Source organism: Erpetoichthys calabaricus, chromosome 6 (genome assembly GCF_900747795.2).
Source record: "Erpetoichthys calabaricus chromosome 6, fErpCal1.3, whole genome shotgun sequence".
In the NCBI taxonomy this organism is placed as follows: domain Eukaryota; kingdom Metazoa; phylum Chordata; class Cladistia; order Polypteriformes; family Polypteridae; genus Erpetoichthys; species Erpetoichthys calabaricus.
This window is the reverse complement of record NC_041399.2, coordinates 179,153,096-179,172,069: the sequence shown is the minus strand read 5'-3', so window position 1 is coordinate 179,172,069 and position 18,974 is coordinate 179,153,096. Positions and strand designations below refer to the sequence as shown.

Below are 18,974 nucleotides of genomic sequence, written 5' to 3'. Positions count from 1 at the left end.
AAATAAATCATTGCATTTGGTATGAATGCTCTGAATCGGACAATTTTATGCAACTTCTGACTTTATATAATGTATATAGTCCAGTTTATTGTCATTTGTACACACTACAAAAAGATTCTTGCATACATGGTTCCTGTAGATTTGTTACAGTTACGTAATGCTAATTTAATTAATTACACCATACATTAGATAAAACATCAGCAAGCAAGAACTGAACTGTACTACCCTACCAGTCGCACCTCTTTTTTTCCAGTTTTTCTTAAACCTTAATCACTTCAAATGCAATGAATAGTAAAAAGGTAAGCGGAAAACTGCCAGAGAGAGGGGTTTAAATTTAAAGTTTAGGTTAGGAAAAACTGAAAAAGAGGAAATAATGAGAATATTAAAAATATTCACCAGGCAACAGCTAATAGGGTTTTACCTACAGGCGCTTTGTAGCAATTAAAGTAAAGCCTTGCAACTTGAAACAAACAATTTGCACAGGTGTCCCAACTTCTGTTGATTACTTAAAAACCCTCCGTCTGTCTTAAAGCAGAGTTAGAACAGACTGTGTTACTACACCCTCTGAAGCACTACTTGGACAATATTATAATGTAGAAAGTTGTAAATTGCAATGATAATGACAAGAAAAGGCAATTAACAAATGAAATGAGACCGAGCATTACCTTTAGAGGTGTAGGCCTTTCAGTTAGAGTAATTGCAAAAAAAAAATCAAAGTGTCAGTGAGTACGTTGTCCTACACAATCTAAAGGCAATTGGAAACTGGAAGAAAGTCTGATTGGAAGAGATCTGGCAGACCAAAAGTCACAACACAATCAGGAGACAAGTTTCTGAGGGTCACCAGATTGCATAATAAGTGCCTCACAGCACAACAGCTTCAAGCACAGCTTAGCTGTGGGCAATAAAAGCATGTCTCATTTTCTACTATGAAGAGGATACTTTGTGCTTACTTAGCAGTAAAAAGGGTATTCCTTAAAGGACAAAATAGGGACTTGAAATTATGGCTGTGGACTACTGCAGACTGGACAACTTTAAATTTGAAGAAAAACTGGAAAAATTGAGATGTTCTAAAACTTTTGACCGGTAGTGTGAACACTCTGCACCTTGTATACATGACAATAAACTTGATTTGACTTATATTTAAATACAAATCAGGTATACTGGTAAAGGTGTCAGTACAAGGTTCTTTTGAGTAGCCTTAAGACCTTTAGGTTTTGCTGTTTGTAATTAGAAAAAATACAATTTTCTTAGTTTTTTTTTTTTGTACCAATTGTTTAAATAATGTGTGTTTATGTTAGGTGGTTATTCTGCAAATCACCCTGTTATTAAAATCTTTTGGGATGTTGTGGAAAGTTTTACCGATGAAGAAAAACGCAAGCTGCTCAAGTTTGTTACAAGCTGCTCAAGGCCTCCTCTACTTGGTTTTAAGGTAAGCCACGGAAGAGATTTTAAATATGAAACAGCTACAATTCCTAACAACGCCAAATGTATTAAACATATCTGTACAAACAGATAACCTGTGTATGCCTAATACTAGATGTCTCTCATTGCGCTGTCCTTAGGTTAAGAGAAGTTTGGTTTAATGTTTGAGCTTAATGCAACATCGTCATTATTGGATCTCTCATAAAGATTACAATTTGAATATTAAGGGAGGTTACTGCACTTTTCCTGAATCAAGTTATGACTTTTGTGGCTAAGCTCTCTTTTAAAACAACTACATTTACCAGAAATAGATATGAACTGAATGTTCTGTGCTCATCACTATATTATTTGATATGCTTTTTGTTTGTTAATTTTCCTTAAAAATTTACAGAACATTGCAGGCAACAAAGTAAAATGCATATTTTAATGTACATTTTACAGATACATTTAATTAGTAAAAATTGTAGATAATGTTATGTTAAGTACTGCTCATGAAAAAGGCTATAAAGGACCATATTTAATATTACTCTTATCATTTTGCTTCCATGGGCCCTTCCCCATAAACTACTGCTCTTTAACATTTGGACACTCCTATAAACAGCCTTACACTTGCATGTTTATAGAGTACCTTATGAACCTAACTAATCGAGTGGTAATCAGTTTTGTGGAAACTGGTAATGCTTAAACAATTGATTGTGTATATTTTTATGATAAGTTATCTAATCCTTATCTGTACTATGCTGTTGCTTTAAAGTTTGTGACCTTTCACATTATAATGCAATTTGAGAATCAGCCCAGCCCTCCAAGGTGTGGGTTTGCAGTATCCATTTAATCAGTAAAGTAAGTGCAAATGGCCTATGAATGCCTGTGTTATTTATGTTACACAAAGTAAGATACAGGCAGTAAATTTAGATTATATAGCAATTAGGCATTTTTCTATCTTCCAAGGTATGCAGCACATTTCTTTACCCTATAAATCGGTTCTATTTTTTTAATTACTTATTTATACCTTTTATTTTCTGAACATTTTGCAATTATTAAAGTGAAGGCTATTAAAAATAAAATTATAAAAATGTGTTGTTTTTAAATTTTGATTTAATCATGTTTAGTTTAAAATATATTTTCATCTTCATTTTTTTCCTGCCTATTTCAGAATAGCCGTGAGAAACACATTTTCAAGATAAGAATTCAAAGAGGCATTGTTTGATGTGTCATGACACCTCAGTCACTTCAGTTAATTTACACCATTAGATTTAAACTTCTTAATGGCCATAATTTGTTTGAATTTTCATAGTTAGAACATTTGAACAATGTAGACAGGACAATATAAAAAAGGCTATTCGGCCCAACAAAGCTTACCAGTCCTATCCACTTAATTCAAACATCAAGTCGAGTTTTGAAAGTCCCTAAATTCTTACTGTCTACCACACTACTTGGTAGCTTATTCCAAGTGTCTATGGTTCTCTGTATCAAGAAAAACATCCTAATGTTTGTGCGAAATTTACCATTAATAAGTTTCCAACTGTGTCCCTGTGTTCTTGATTATCTAAATTTTAAATAACAGTCTTGATCCACTGTACTAATTCCCTTCATACTTTTGAACACTTATTCATTACACTTCTTAATCTTCTTTTGCTTAAACTGAAAAGGCTCTTTTAATCTTTCTTCATGATTCATCTCCTGCAGCCTTAGAATGAGCCTGGTCACTCTTGTCTGGACCTTTTGTAGCACAGATATGTCCTGGAGACCAAAACTGCACACAGTGTTCCAGATGAGGATTCATCCAGTGCATTATAACGTTTGAGCATAACCTCCTTGACCTTGTACTGCATACATCTTGCTAGATAACCTAACATTCTGTTTGCCTTCTTAATGGCTTCTGAACATTGTCTGGAAGTTGATAGTATAGAGTCCACAACAGCTCCTAAATCCTTCATGATTTTCAGACCTCCCATTGTCTCTTAGTTACTCAAATTTGTTAATTAATCATCATAACATTTTAATACTCCCAAATTATAAACTGTAATGCACATTTATTAAGTTAAATGTATACATGTCATACCTGAAATACTGGAACTAATTGTAAATAAATTATTTCAGTGAATTAGTACAGGTAGTCCCCAGGTTACGGACATCCGACCTACGACTTACGAACGAGGACGCAGCTGCAACGCATGCACCTCAGTAACTGCCGCTCCGTCGTCTTCTGCCTGGAGATGCTGCAAGCGGTGGCTAGAGGGGGGTGATTTCGCTGCTCGCGCAGTGTAGTGTCCCTCGGGCGGGTCCCAGCGGCAAGCAGTGACCCGTGGTCCATAGTCACCAGGGCCACAGCTATTGCTCGTGTGCAGGACAATGGTTTGCTGCCCGCCCACTACACCGCCGCAGCTACTGCTTCTGACTGGACGCAGGCTAGATGGAGCGGAGGGGGGCGTTTCACTGCCCGCCCAGCACACATGGCTGGTAATGGTGCAGGCGGTGACCCGGTTGTGGCTGAACGGGGCGGCGGGGGTAGCATTGTAGTGTGCCTCGGATGGCTGCCTGTTGAATTGGGGTTGGGCGATTCACTACCTGCCTTTGGCCGCACCGTGTTGGTTCTCGGTGGGTGGACGCTGTAGGTAGCATACTGTAGTGGAGGTGACTGTGAGGTGGGCTGGTGATGAACCCCCCCTCACCGCCCCCAGTCATTCTCAATAGCAAGCCTGCTTGTAATGTTACGCACATAGCAGGAAGTTGTCTCTTGTCAGTACATCAGACGTGTTGACGGTTGACTTCCTGCTGTGATAGCGTGTACTGTATAGCGCTGTTCAGAAGAGCTCATCTTAACCTTTTGTCTTCACCCTTCAAGAATGTCTCTGAAACACAAATCTGATGCAAGTGCTGGTGATACAGTAAAGAAGAGAAAAACCCTCACCACTGAAAATAAAGTAGAAATAATAAAAAGGTCAGAGAGAGGTGAAACTCCATCATTCATTGGCAGAGCACTTGGTTACAGTCGGTCAACAATAGCATTTATTAAAATAATTTACCTGTTCTGACTTACATACAAATTCAACTTAAGTACAAACCTACAGTCCCTATCTCGTACGTAACCTGGGGACTGCCTGTATTAATAAAAGATAGATTCTGTTAACATCTGTTACCTCAAAGAAACCGAGACCTGGATTGTTAATGGTTGACTGTTCTTATTTTGCAGACATGGTACCACCAGGTTATTAATTTTTGAACTCTCTCTCGGCCGTCTCATTGTTGGGGGGACACCTGCCACTGTTTTTAAAAGCTGTTAGTAGGTGTCCGTTTAGTAGCTTTGAACTGTAACTTTTCAAAGTGTGTAGCTCTTCTTCTTTGTTGTGTGCTGTGGTTTATAGGCCTCCTGTGATTGATGATGCATTCATTTCTGAATTTACTGATCTCTTGGCAGATATTACACTCTCCTACAATAACGTACTTATTGTTGGCGATTTTACCATACACGTTTGTTGTCAATCTAAACCTTTGGTTAATGACGTTTTAGCATTATTGAATTAATTAGATTTTATCCAGCATATTAATGGCTCAACTCATTCTCTTGGTCACATCCTTGATGTCATTCTTACATGTGTGTATTTCAGTTAATAGCATTGATATATATTGTAACAAGAATAACTCAGAGACATTGGGAAGGTTTGGGGCAGCCACCCGTATAATATTTCCTGGCTGCAAAATCTGTCAAAAAACAAAGACATGTTCACACAATGGAGTCCAAAACAGAACTGAGTATCATCTTAAGATGGCAGCTTTTAAATCCTCGCAGGGGAAGTGATGTCATCTGGACCAGAACTGGAAGTGACGCCGTTGGCTGCCCCAGAACAAGGCGTGATTTCCCAAGAATGGTCTGCAAGGAATTAAGAGAGAGAATTAGCATACTTCACCACCCCCTGGTTTGGCTTGGAACTACATTTATTCAGGCCCTTTGGCTGTCCCCTAATCATGTGTGTGTGACAATATGATGTTCCTTTTACTGATCATTTTTCTGTAATGATGGATTCCAATATTACTGTTAATGTTGCTACTACAAGCCATGCTCCATGCTATTCTCGCTTTTTAAATTCTCTTATTTATATCTGATTTTAAAATGATGTTTTCCAGTTTTGGTCTACAAGGTCAGTGTGAAAGTATTGAGAATTCTGTCTTAGCTGTAAATTCATCATGTAAAATGGTTTTAGACTCAATTGCTCCCCTAAAAATATGCGGCAAAAAGAGAAAACCTGCTCCATGGCTTAATGACACCATACGACAGCTGTGCTGCGCCCTGAGGATTGCTGAACTGCAGTGGAAGAAAGACAGTCTGACTGTATTTAAGTAGATTTTAGGACTTCTCTGTTCAACTTCCAGGAGGCAGTTAAGAAATATAAACATGATTACTTCTCAAATTTCGTATCCTCTCATTCTAAGAGGCCCAGGGTCTTATTTAATGTAATTAATGCAACTATTTACCCTCATTCAGAGATGGGATTAAATAGTTCTGTTCATTCATATGTGAGCAGTTTCCTATCAGTTTTACTATCCACTCTGATATTGTTCCAATGGATTATGAACTTCCTGCTGTTAATTATGGCATTGTTTTGGAATCCTTTTTATGTTTTTTCACTCTCACAGCTAAAAAGTACCATTGACACACTTAGACCTACTTTGTGTCTTCTTGATGTTATTCCACCACACTTCTTACTGGAAGCTTTTGATATCTTGGGTCCAGCATTGTTGGCTATTATAAATGGTTCTATTAGTGAGGTGGCTGTTAAACATGCAGTGGTGCGACCCTGTCTTAAGAAGGTAGAATTAGATCCTGGTATGTTAGCTAATTTTCACGTGATTTCCCAAGTGCTATTTTTGGCTAAAATATTAGAAACAATTATTTATAATCAATTGTTTAATAATCTTAACCCAATAATTTATGTGAGATCTACCAGTCTGGCTTTAGGCATTATCATTGTGTTGAGACAACCCTCCTGAAAGTATTTAGTGACATCTCTCTTATTACTGGCTGGAGCGGCAGTCTTTATCCTCCTAGACCTTTCTGCAGCTTTTGACACTGTTGATCATGAGATCTTGGTGTTGTGGCTTGAGCATCTGGTGGGGCTTAAAGGGACTGCTCTTAACTGGTTCAGGTCATATCGTACTGATAGACACTTTTCAGTGACTTTCAATTCCCTTTTTTTCCATCTACTGCTCCTGTTAAATGGGGCATTCCTCAGGGATCCATTTTGGGTCCTATTTTATTATCTGTTTATCTTCATCCTTTAGGAGCTATTTCTAGGAAGTTTAATGTTTCTTTTTATTGTTATGCTGATAACATGCAGGTCTGTTCTCCTGTGTGTATCTCTGCAGTGTATCTGCTGCACAATTGTCTTCTAGAACTAAGATCCTGGATGGCTGACAATTTTCTTCATCTTAATCAAAATAAATTGGAAGTGCTGATAGCTTGTCCTCCTGCCAAAGTTCAAATTGGTTTTGAACTCCTTGGCTTTTTTGCAGACTTTTGCAAACCTCATGTTCGAAATCTTCAGGTTAGTTTTGATAGTAACCTCTCTTTTGAGAAGCAGATAAATTCTGTGTCATCCAGCTTCATCTTTTAACCAAGGTTAAATCTTTTTTTTATCTCCTAGGGATCTTGAGAAAGTTACTTATACATTTATCTTGATTACTACAACTTGTTGTATTCTGGGATCACCAAATCCCTGATAAACAGGCTGCAATTGGTCCAAAATGCTGCTGCTCGTTTTTTGGTTAGGGCAAGAAAGTTTGATTCTGTATCTCCAATTTTAACTTCCTTACACTGGCTGCCTGTTAGTTTCAGAACTGATTTTAAAATTTTGGTGCTGGTTTTTAAACCAGTATATGGGTATGCTCCAACCTATTTATTTGAATTGTGTGTTACATGCCAGCCGTCCAGAAAGCTTAGATCTACTGGTCAGTTTTCTCTTGTTGTCCCTCGTACTAAGTGCAAAACAAAAGGGGATGGACATGGCTTTTGCAACTGCTGCACCTTGTCTGTGGAATTCTTTACCTGATTACATTAAGGAGTCACCCTCAATTGAACTGTTTAAAACTAGTTTAAAGATGCATTTCTGTTCTCTAGCTTTCCATGACCCTCAGTGATACTGATCGTTCCTTCCTCATAGCTATTTGTTTCTTTCAATTTACTGCTGGTTTGTATTATGTTTTATTGTATTGTATTTTAATTATTTTATTTTTGTTTATTGTATATTTTATTGTAAAGCAGTTTGGCTACAGCATAACTGACATTGTTTTAAATGTGCTCTATACATAAATTGACATTGACATTAACAGAGCTGCACTGTCAAATGAAAAAAGAAAAAAAAACAAACAAATGGGCAAAAACCATTCCCATACTAAAGAATAGAATAAAAAATGTTAGAGACACAGCGTTTTGGCTATTTAGCCTTCATCATATTTGAAAAATCCCTCTAATAGATGTCAACATTTTTTTATAAGGATTGTGTGAATGGGGTTGCATTTTGTTTTATGCTATATTGATACTGATTATACTCTTACGTGATTCAACTAAGGACTGCTGCCTTGGCTCATAAAAAAGAAAGAAGAAGCTAAAATAATCAATTACACACTCCTCCACTTGACTTATTATTTTTGTTAATACTCCACACAAACTGATCATTTTTGTATCTGTTAGTATGGCTGAGAAAAAAATGTAACCTCATGTTTTCATGGAGAGTGGAGATAATAAAATTCCTAATACTGTACAATGGACTTGAATGGGAACTAACATTGAACAACAGAAAACAATATAAAAATGTCCATTAAAAAAATCTCAAATTTCTCATGCCATATAATCCAAATGTCAGGTGTCCGGTCATATGCTTACAAAGCCTCAAACACAAATATTTTAAATAAACAATTTCTATAAAACCCTCTTGTTCACAAAAGTGAACTGTTCAAGGAAGGTTAAAACATCCTGCAGTTCATTAGATAGATACTCCTTTAATATGGCATAAAAGGTGGTAGCCCTCATTTCAGTAAAATCTTTCTCTACAGGAGGTTTCAAACTATCAAACAATAAAACACCTCAGTGTGATTTTTGCTTTTTCTGATACATTGTCAAAATAAGTCCATACCTTTCCAAATACAGCAGGGGTTAAGTTTGAAAGTGAAAAAAGAGAAATGCTTTGCAGCACCAAATACAGAAAGGTACACTGTGGTGTAAACAGTTAAAAGTTTTTTTATTTTTACAGTGTAATGAATACACTTGAAGACAGACAGGCACGGCAGGCAAAAGAAAAGTGCTGTGCATATGTCCATAATGTTCAAAAGGCTCTGAATTCACTGGGCTCTCACACTGGGAATTTTTACTCATCCTGCCTGGTATCGATGAGTATTATTAAGAATTCTAAAAGCAAACAGCCTACATTGAGAAATCCCAAAAGTCAATATGCAGAGCTATTATAGGTTATCATGTTGGTGAACACTAAATAATGGGAAAGACTTTAGAGGATTGCTGCAGATCAAATAGTGTTAATTAAGGGATAGCAAATTGGGAATTGTCTTTGTAGTATAAAGACAGGAAATTTTGTTTACTTGTATATGGAGTAACATGTGGCACGGTGGCGCAGTGGTATCGCTGCTGCCTCGCAGTTAGGAGACCTGGGTTCGCTTCCCGGGTCCTCCCTGCGTGGAGTTTGCATGTTCTCCCCGTGTCTGCGTGGGTTTCCTCCGGGCGCTCCGGTTTCCTCCCACAGTCCAAAGACATGCAGGTTAGGTGGATTGGCAATTCTAAATTGTCCCTAGTGTGTGCTTGGTGTGTGGGTGTGTTTTTGTGTGTCCTGCAGTGGGTTGGCACCCCGCCTGGGATTGGTTCCTGCCTTGTGCCCTGTGTTGGCTGGGATTGGCACCAGCAGACCCCCGTGACCCTGTGTTCGGATTCAGCGGGTTGGAACATGGATGGATGGATGGATGGAGAAACATAGCATGTATTTTTAAATAGCAAGTTTCAAGGCATGTACTAGACCTAGTTGAAATGGGCCTTAGAATATTACCATCAGGTGAATCATAGGCTTCAGTGTAATCTCACAGTGTAGCACAATGTGCTTAGAATTTAATCAGCTAGCTTTATTTAATAATTTTAGCAAACTACATTTGATAATGAGAGGTGAGGCAGGGACACAGTAGAGAAATAAAATGATTCAAGGAAAGTGCAATAGGGTTCCAGTTAGTTCCCAAAGTTTTATTCTGATTATGACTTTCTTGTGTTTTATTTTTCATTTTTCCAATATATCCTATATACAGTATAATATAGTAACAAGTAGGTTCACCACAGTAGGCCTGGGAGTAGTGAGAACGTCTTATTCTACAAAAATATTCCAAGGCAGAACATTAATGTTCCTAATTAAATTAATTTGACTTTAGGACAAATTATAGCTGTAGCCTTTTTGATATGAAAGTACCCTGCTCTGGCACTGCTCTTTGGCTTTGCCCTGTGCTAAAGCTAGCTTATCTTTAATTAGGGGCTGTAAATGTCTAAAAATTCATTAGAGAAGAAATAGCACTGTCAGGATGAGCCATTTAAAAAAGATGATGGAAATCCTTTTTCTAAAATTATCTGTCTAAGAATGACACATTCTCAATAAGCAACGATAGTTTAATACGTTAATTGTCAGAAAAATGGGGTTATTACAGCAAAGACTTTGGATCCATTTAACTGGTCTCATAAATTGCTGAACCTTGTCCACTATAATTTGATATTTCTCATCTGCCCTGCACATAGTGCAGATTTCTAAAAAGTGTTGCTTGATTGTATGTGATGATTATGTGCTTCTTGATATTTAGAAAATATATAGACTGGTTTTAGCAGCAATAGCAAGATTTAATTGAAATAAATAAACAAATCTGATCCTGAATGATAAGGGAGATCCTTGCAAATTAATTTTATCTCCATAAAATATGCATATACTAGTAACTAGCAAACCAGTGTAAGGTACATTCCTTTAAATGTCATGTTGTTAAGAAAAAATACCAAGTTCCTTTTTCAAACTGATCCCTGGCATAATCATTTTGGTTGCTGTGTACTAAAATATATGAATTACAACTTTTAGTACTTGTAGTTAATAGTGTGCATTTTTGTTTAGAAGAAAATGAACATGGTGGCCAAAAACCACAAATTAAGCATTCTTCTGTCATTGGATTTTTAATGCTAGAGAACAGTAGGACAACAGAAATTCTTGGCTAGTCAACAAATTTCAGAACCAGCCCCTTTACTATGTCATAGTCAGGAAGTAGACTGCAGAGCTCTGTCTCAGCAGAATGTCTCCCAAAGATGACCTAAGATCTGTCTGCATTTTTACATTCACAACAGAAAAAAATGTTGCCATGTGGAGTGTCAAAGAATGGCAGTGTGTGAGATAGCACACATTATAGGAATAGGTTTTGGGCTACTTGAATCTATTTTGAATCTAAAAGTCACACCCTCCATATTCTCCAGACCTGGGGCCTCATGTAGGTTTATATGTACAAAAATGTTTCCACGCTCACATCAAGATTTATAAAAACTAAACATGGTGTAAAGCCATGCACATTTTCATGGCAGCCTCAGACCATATGTATGCACGTTTTTTCTGCTTGGTTTTACAAATGGGTGGCACCCAGCGTCAAAGCGGTGCTACTGGTTTTGTGTGGTCTCTCTTTCTTTTTTAGATTCACATCCATGACGCAGGCTTTATCAAATACACAGAAATTAATTGCATATCATTTACAAATTTAATTCACTTGAATGTAATCATTCTGTAACAATATAATGGTGCAAGGAATGGCCATACTATTCCAACTACCATGGCTGCTTTAGTGTTGCTAGAAGACATCACAAATTGCAGAATTAAAAGAGAGTGCATATTTACAGATGATTATGATTGGTTTCTAAGTCGATTTAGATTTCCAACAGCTATCTGACTGCTGATACAGTGCTTTGGGTGTTTAGATTTCATGTTAGTTGTGCAGCTTACACCCTTAAATAAATGCCGGTGTATCTATCAATACTGCATTCACTGGATAAGATGAAGCATGTGTTATATGAGTTGTGGCCTGTGTAAAGGAAAATTAACATGACGGCCTCTCATATCTCCCCTTGGCAATTTCTGCCCTTATCTTTGAAGTGTTTGCACTGGTCTGTGATCTGTTTCCTTATATTTGGTGAGTCACAGACATTTGTTGTGCCGACACTTGATCAAATATGTACTAGTATTTATAAATAAAAATGCAAAAAAAAAGCTGTTTCAACCCCATTAACCTTTGCCAAGTTTCAGGTCTGTATGTTTATTACTTACCCTTTCAGGAACAGAGCTCATCTAGTCTCCTAGTAACTCTTCATACCCTGCCATGTCTTAGCCCTTATGGGAAGATTTAAACAACCAGAGCTGAAAACTGGGAGTATTTTTAAGCCATTCAAGTTCAAATGTTCAAACTTATTATTATTATTAAATGTATTGTCAAGCGTTCAATTATTTATAGCAGCAGCAGAAAAAGACAGGCTTGAAAACGTGAAAAAAGTTTACTTGAGGTTTTTGCAAATTTATTAAAAATAAAAAAAAATAAGAAATCACATGTACATAAGTATTCACAGCCTTTGCTCAATACTTTGTTGATGTACCTTTGGCAGCAATTACAGCCTCAAGTCTTTTTGAATATGATGCCACAAGCTTGGCACACCTATCCTTGACCAGTTTCACCCATTCCTCTTTGCAGCACATCTCAAGCTCCATCAGGTTGGATAGGAAGCGTTGGTGCACAGCCATTTTAAGATCTCTCCAGAGATGTTCAATCGGATTCAAGTCTGGGCTCTTGCTGGGCCACTCAAGGACATTCACAGAGTTGTCCTGAAGCCACTCCTTTAATATCTTGGCTGTGTGCTTAGGGTCGTTGTCCTGCTGAAAGATGAACCGTCGCCCCAGTCTGAGGTCAAGAGCGGTCTGGAGCATGTTTTCATCCAGGATGTCTCTGTACATTGCTGCAGTCATCTTTCCCTTTATCCTGACTAGTCTCCCAGTCCCTGCCACTGAAAAACATCACCACAGCATGATGCTGCCACCAGCATGCTTCACTGTAGGGATGGTATTGGCCTGGTGATGAGCGGTGCCTGGTTTCCTCCAAATGTGACGCCTGGCATTCACACCAAAGAGTTCAATCTTTGTCTCATCAGACCAGAGATTTTTCTTTCTCATGGTCTGAGAGTCCTTCAGGTGCCTTTTGGCAAACTCTAGACGGGCTGCCATGTGCCTTTTACTAAGGAGTGGCTTCCGTCTGGCCACTCTACCATACAGGCCTGATTGGTGGATTGCTGCAGAGATGGTTGTCCTTCTGGAAGGTTCTCCTCTCTCCACAGAGGACCTCTGGAGCTCTGACAGAGTGACCATCGGGTTCTTGCTCACCTCCATGACTAAGGCCCTTCTCCCCCGATCGCTCAGTTTAGATGGCCGGCCAGGTCTAGGAAGAGTCCTGGTGGTTTCGAACTTCTTCCACTTACGGATGATGGAGGCCACTGTGCTCACTGGGACCTTCAAAGCAGCAGAAATTTTTCTGTAACCTTCCCCAGATTTGTGCCTCGAGACAATCCTGTCTCGGAGGTCTACAGACAATTCCTTTGACTTCATGCTTGGTTTGTGCTCTGACATGAACTGTCAACTGTGGGACCTTATATAGACAGGTGTGCGCCTTTCCAAATCATGTCCAGTCAACTGAATTTACCACAGGTGGACTCCAATTAAGCTGCAGAAACATCTCAAGGATGATCAGGGGAAACAGGATGCACCTGAGCTCAATTATGAGCTTCATAGCAAAGGCTGTGAATACTTATGTACATGTGATTTCTTAATTTTTTGATTTTTAATAAATTTGCAAAAACCTCAAGTAAACTTTTTTCACTTGTCATTATGGGGTGTTGTGTGTAGAATTCTGAGGAAAAAAATGAATTTAATCCATTTTGGAATAAGGCTGTAACATAACAAAATGTGGAAAAAGTGATGCGCTGTGAATACTTTCCGGATGCACTGTATGTATGTATGTATGTATATATATATGTATATGTATGTATGTGTGTGTGTGTGTGTGTATATATATATATATATATATATATATATATATGGTTGAAATAGTTTTACTGTCAAATAATGCAAAGAGTACGCGACACATGTTTCGCCCTAATTCTGGGCTCATCAGGCGTACACACTCACTGCATCCCCTCTCGGGAATCGAACCTCGAACGTCAGCGCCAGAGGCGAAGCCCCTAACGTTGTGCTACGGCATGTGGTTTGTTTATTTGACAGTATGTAGATCGGGGTAATTACATTCATGGCATTCGTAGTCTGAATCACAATCTGATTGTATGGGTGGTTACCTGTCAGGTAACGCTTGTGGTTAGTCAGCAAGTCGGCTAACATCCGCCACGGTGCCCTCTTTTCAGTTGCGAGAAGCAGATCATAGAATGGTTGAAATAGTTTTACTGTCAAATAATGCAAAGAGTACGCGACACGTGTTTCGCCCATATATATATATATGTATATATATATGTGTGTGTGTGTGTGTTTGTGGAAGAGAAGGTCTATAAATCTGATATATACACATACTAAATCAACAGGACATACATTTAAGTCGGACAATGTACAAGTAAAATTCAAGGCCAGTACTAAAACTGCCAGAGAGTTGGCCAAATGTTGGCTATCAAATGAGAACGGCATCAACAGACATTTGGACATAAATCCAGCATATGCAAACTTAAGAAGAACATGTTCATAATAAATAAAATCTTTACAACCAATAACCAAACCCCCACACACTCCTGATCACACTGATTTAGCCCCCCGCCCCCCCCCCCCCACCTCGGTGCCCTCCCCCCCACTACGTAATTTTTGCTATATTGCCTTTTATTCTTGTAAGTCTAAGCATTATCCTCTGATGAAGACCCTGGTAGGGGTTGAAAGCTCAGGAATAAAAAGTACTTCATGATACTTAATTAATTTTCTCCCTTTGTGGAGCTCCAGCTGCAAATATATATATGTATATGTGTATGTATACGAGGGGGGACCCAAAAATAACCGGAAATAAATAAATAACCTAACAACAACAAAATTCCGGTTATTTTTGGGTCCCCCTTCTCATATATATATATATATAAAATGTGTGTGTGTGTGTGTATAAAACGTATTTGGCTCATGTCTTTATACAAAGGGGCTTACAACATTTGAGATATAAATTTCTTTTGTTTTTCCTTTCCCAGACCTGCATTATCCTGTACAGGATCACAATAAGGATGTTTAGAAAGTGCTTAGATGGCTTATATGTTTATGGACTCATTCTGGTGAATAGATTTGACACAGTGAATGACTTCAGTTATTGTTATAAGAATTGTAATCATGTCAGAGTTTGAGCCAGCTAATGTGAAGCTTTTACAGCCATTTTGCTCTTCATCAGTTTAATTAAGTGTACAGGAATTCATCTTAATTTTGATAAATATGGTAGACTTCCACACTTTGAAAATCATTATAAATTGAAGAATACTGGTTTATTTGTCCAGGGTAGATGACTTCTCTACTTTAAATAAAGTAAATATAAGACTTGAGAAATGGCCCTCCACATAATTTTGTGAATATTTCAGTTAATTAATATGTGTGTGTTAGTGTGATCAGTGAACTTGTCTGTTGTATTGTAGAAGTTATTTTCATATCTACAAGACTATTAAGTATGACTTCTTATGTTTTTTATTTCTTTAGGAACTATACCCTGCCTTTTGTATTCACAATGGAGGAAGTGATCTGGAACGTTTACCCACTGCCAGCACATGTATGAACTTGCTTAAGCTTCCTGAATTTTGTGATGCTCATTTAATGAGAAGCAAACTCCTTTATGCGATTGAATCTTCAGCTGGATTTGAGTTGAGCTGAAAAGTTATATGGAACTTCAGTGCCCTTAAAAGAATATACTAGTGCCTAATTTATGAGCAGCACTTGAGTAACAAGTAGGGGGCAAAAGCCAAGGGATAAGACCATATAAATACCCTTTAATTACGTCAAAAGAATGCACTGAAAAAGTATTGTTTCTATTTTTATCAAGTACAAGACTCAGTATAACAGAAAATATATTCAACTGAGCCACTTAAAAAAGTACACAGTATAAACCCTAACAAAAATAGCAGGAGCTGCCTGGTATGTGGCTGGTAACTATGTTTAGATGCCAAGTTAAGCACTTGATAATAACCTGACATTTAACCAAAGATCTGGCTTTGGCTTAGTGCTGTTTTAAGGCAGAAATCAAACGCAGGCAATAAGTGTAAAGAAAAGAAGACCAAGGAAACAAATATAAATGATGATTCTGAAGGAAAATTCTCTTAAGGAGTTACAGACTTTTTTGCATTTCTGTTCAAGTAAGTCTGAGTGGATTACTTGTCAGCTGCTTGAATCAAAAGACTTTTGTACTTGACATCATCAAGGATTTTGTGAATATTACTACTAATACTATACTGTTTATTTTTTACATAGCCCCATGTAAACGTGTATGCCTTGGCCTGACAGTTGTGTGGATTTTTTTAGGCTTTTCTGTAAATTATCAAAGAAGTAGACCTCGATCATTTGCATTCAATGACGGATCTGTGAATACGTATTTTACACTGTTCTTTTACTGTCCTTCGCACTGTATCTGTACAGATATTTTCCATTTAAGTGGAATTCCTGTGGGATATAGCTTTACATTGTGTTTTACCACTTATTAAAGTGCAAAAACAGTCTTGAGTGTGTTGTTTTTATTGTACCCAGCTGCAGACTACGGTCACCAGACAACAGTGAGTAATTTCCTCTCAAAGTTTGTGTTGTATAATAATCAGTTTCCTTTAATTTTGTTCAAGCTTCAGACCTAATTGTTGTGAGTTGAGGACATACACGTGGTGAAAAGGCCTCCAAAATGAGCCTCACCCCAAGGCAGCCAGTCCCATGCTTCAGCCTGCTCAGGCCCAAAAATGGGGAGCAGGATTTAATAATTAAAAAAATGCAAGAAAAGTCCCAAAATATACCAGACTGTCCTGCAAGGGAGAGGATAACTGTAAACCTCTGGTTTATATTGAAAAAAGGACATCAAAGTGCCTTTGTAAATGAGGAATTTATTTATATAAATGAAAAGAAATACAAAAAAACAGCAATTATAGGGCAAACAAATCCAAGTCCATAAACCAGTAATCAAAATCCAAAAACAGAAGCAAAAAATCAACAAAACTAGAGCAATATATACTGTAATGAACTCCTATAACAAACTCAGTGGTACATACCTTATTTGATTCATTTTTAAGTCCTAGAATCTCACTCCCTTCAAGTTCTTTTGTGTTTACCTTTAATCTCTTAAACATGATTTCTCATACATATGTCACACATATCATGGTTGTTTTTTCCCATGAGAACTAATGTTAAATTTAAACCAGAATGCCAAAGTCTCAGTCTTGTCAGTCACACACACAACACGTCAGATGTTTCTCTTACACAGATCCAAGTAATCTGTACTATTCTACAATGCCACCCACCCCTTGGGCTTTTCTCCCATATTTTCTGCTACTTCTTAATCCCAACCACACATAAAACAGACTTCACTTTTTTCCATACTAATCACTGAATCCACCATCTATTGCCTTTTAATTGCCTTTTTGACAAAACTATCCACCTTCTTATCCCCAAAAAACCCAGCCTATGCAGGTATCAAATAAAATTGGACCACAATGCCCCACTGCTGGGGTCCTCTCTCTAACTGAATGTAAAGGCAGAAGGAGGACCCAGCAGCAGTGACATCAGGTTGGCCCCACCTCTTGGGGCTCCACCCAGGAAGTACTGAGAATGAATGAACATTTAAAAATATAATATAAATATTATATCCATCCTTTATCCAACCCGCTATATCCTGACTACAGGGTCACGGGGGTCTGCTGGAGCCAATCCCAGCCAACAGGGCACAAGGCAGGAAACAAACCCTGGGCAGGGCACACACACACACACTAGGGACAATAATAGGATCGCCAATCCACCTAACTTGCATCGACAGACTGCTGTCACTGTCCTGCTCCACTGACAGACTGAGAAGATCGTTCCTCCCCCAAACTATGCGACTCTTCAATTCCACCCGGGGGTGTAAACGTTAACATGTAACATTATACAAAGTTATTGTCTGTTTTTCACCTGCATTATTATCATTCTTTAATTTAATATTATTTATTGTATCAGTATGCTGCTGCTGGAGAATGTGAATTTCCCATTGGGATTAATAAAGTATCTATCTATCTATCTATCTATCTATCTCTTTGGACTGTGGGAGGAAACCGGAGCACCCGGAGGAAACCCATGCAGATACGGGGAGAACATGCAAACTCCACGCAGGAAGGACCTGAGAAGCGAACCCAGGTCTCCTAACTGTGAGGCAGCAGCGCTACTGTGTACATATTAAATAATAAACATAACAGAAATTGCACAGAAATATGAATAATCAATTATGTATGAAATGCTAAGGTCTGTCCATCTCTCTCGTGATTACTTGTGAACTACTGCGGCTAGAACCTTGGTCTTGGGCTTAATCAAAAGCTTATGACCTGAAGCGCTCTGAAAATTCAAACATTTTAAGTAGCGGCAATCTGGTGGCCCTGATCTGAGGTCATGTGTTTACAGCAAAGTGACTGAGAAACCAAGTGAAGTGATAACCATCATAGTAACAGAAACTAAAAGAACAGGAGAAACGTCTGCCAATATCGAGCAAATCACAGAAGGCAATTAAGTGATGAAGAAGGAAAAAGAGTAAGAACACAAGATGCTGAAACACATACACAATCAAGAGGTTGTGATGGGCTAAACCAGGGGTGTCGAACTCCGGGCCTGGAGAGCCACAGTGGCTGCAGGTTTTCATTCTAACCCTTTTCCTAATCAGTGAGAAGTTTTCACTGCTAATTAACTCCTTTTCCCTTCATTTCAATAGCCGTGTTTTTAAGGATTCAGTCCTCTGAATTGATTTGTTTCTTCATTAAATGGCAGCCAAACAGAAATGAGATGTGAAACGAGCCAACAGATGACCAGCTAAACTGGGACTTCAAACTCCAACCAGTCTCTTAATGAGAAGCTGATTCTTGCTGTTAATTAGGCCCGTTGTTTAATTCAATGGCTTGTTGCTGCTCTCATTCTGCCACAGCAGACGTTTCCAAATCTGTTGATGTTTCTGTCAAATGGTGGCTTGTTTGATGTCTCATTATTGTTTGGCTACTAATTAAGGAAAAAGAAACAATTAAAGGGCCTGAGTCAAGTTAATTAAAACTGAAGCAAAAGAAGTTAATTAGCAGTAAAAACGGCTCACTAATGAAGAAGATGGTTAGAATGAAAACCTGCGGCCCTCAAGGACTGCAGTTCGACACCTGTGGGCTAAACAGTTGTCCAAGAGTTCACTTTCTTATCCAAGCTGCAGATAAGAAACCTGCTTCAGAACTTTTGCTAGGACCTTTAATTGCTATAATATGCTCTTCTGGTTTTGGCTTTTGCTCCTGT

At 38.1% G+C, this 18,974-nt stretch overlaps 1 protein-coding gene across 1 annotated transcript in view; it reads left to right on the top strand.

Annotated features, from left to right (window-relative positions):
* ube3c (ubiquitin protein ligase E3C) overlaps positions 1-16,197 on the top strand; it is a 242,176-nt gene extending 225,979 nt beyond the window's left edge. Inside the window, exons 23-24 of the mRNA XM_051929116.1 lie at positions 1,299-1,429; positions 15,189-16,197. Of these exons, the coding sequence (XP_051785076.1) occupies positions 1,299-1,429; positions 15,189-15,359 (302 nt within the window). The 3' untranslated portion in view covers positions 15,360-16,197. The remainder of the gene's footprint in view (positions 1-1,298; positions 1,430-15,188) is intronic.
* Positions 16,198-18,974: the final 2,777 nt, after the last annotated feature.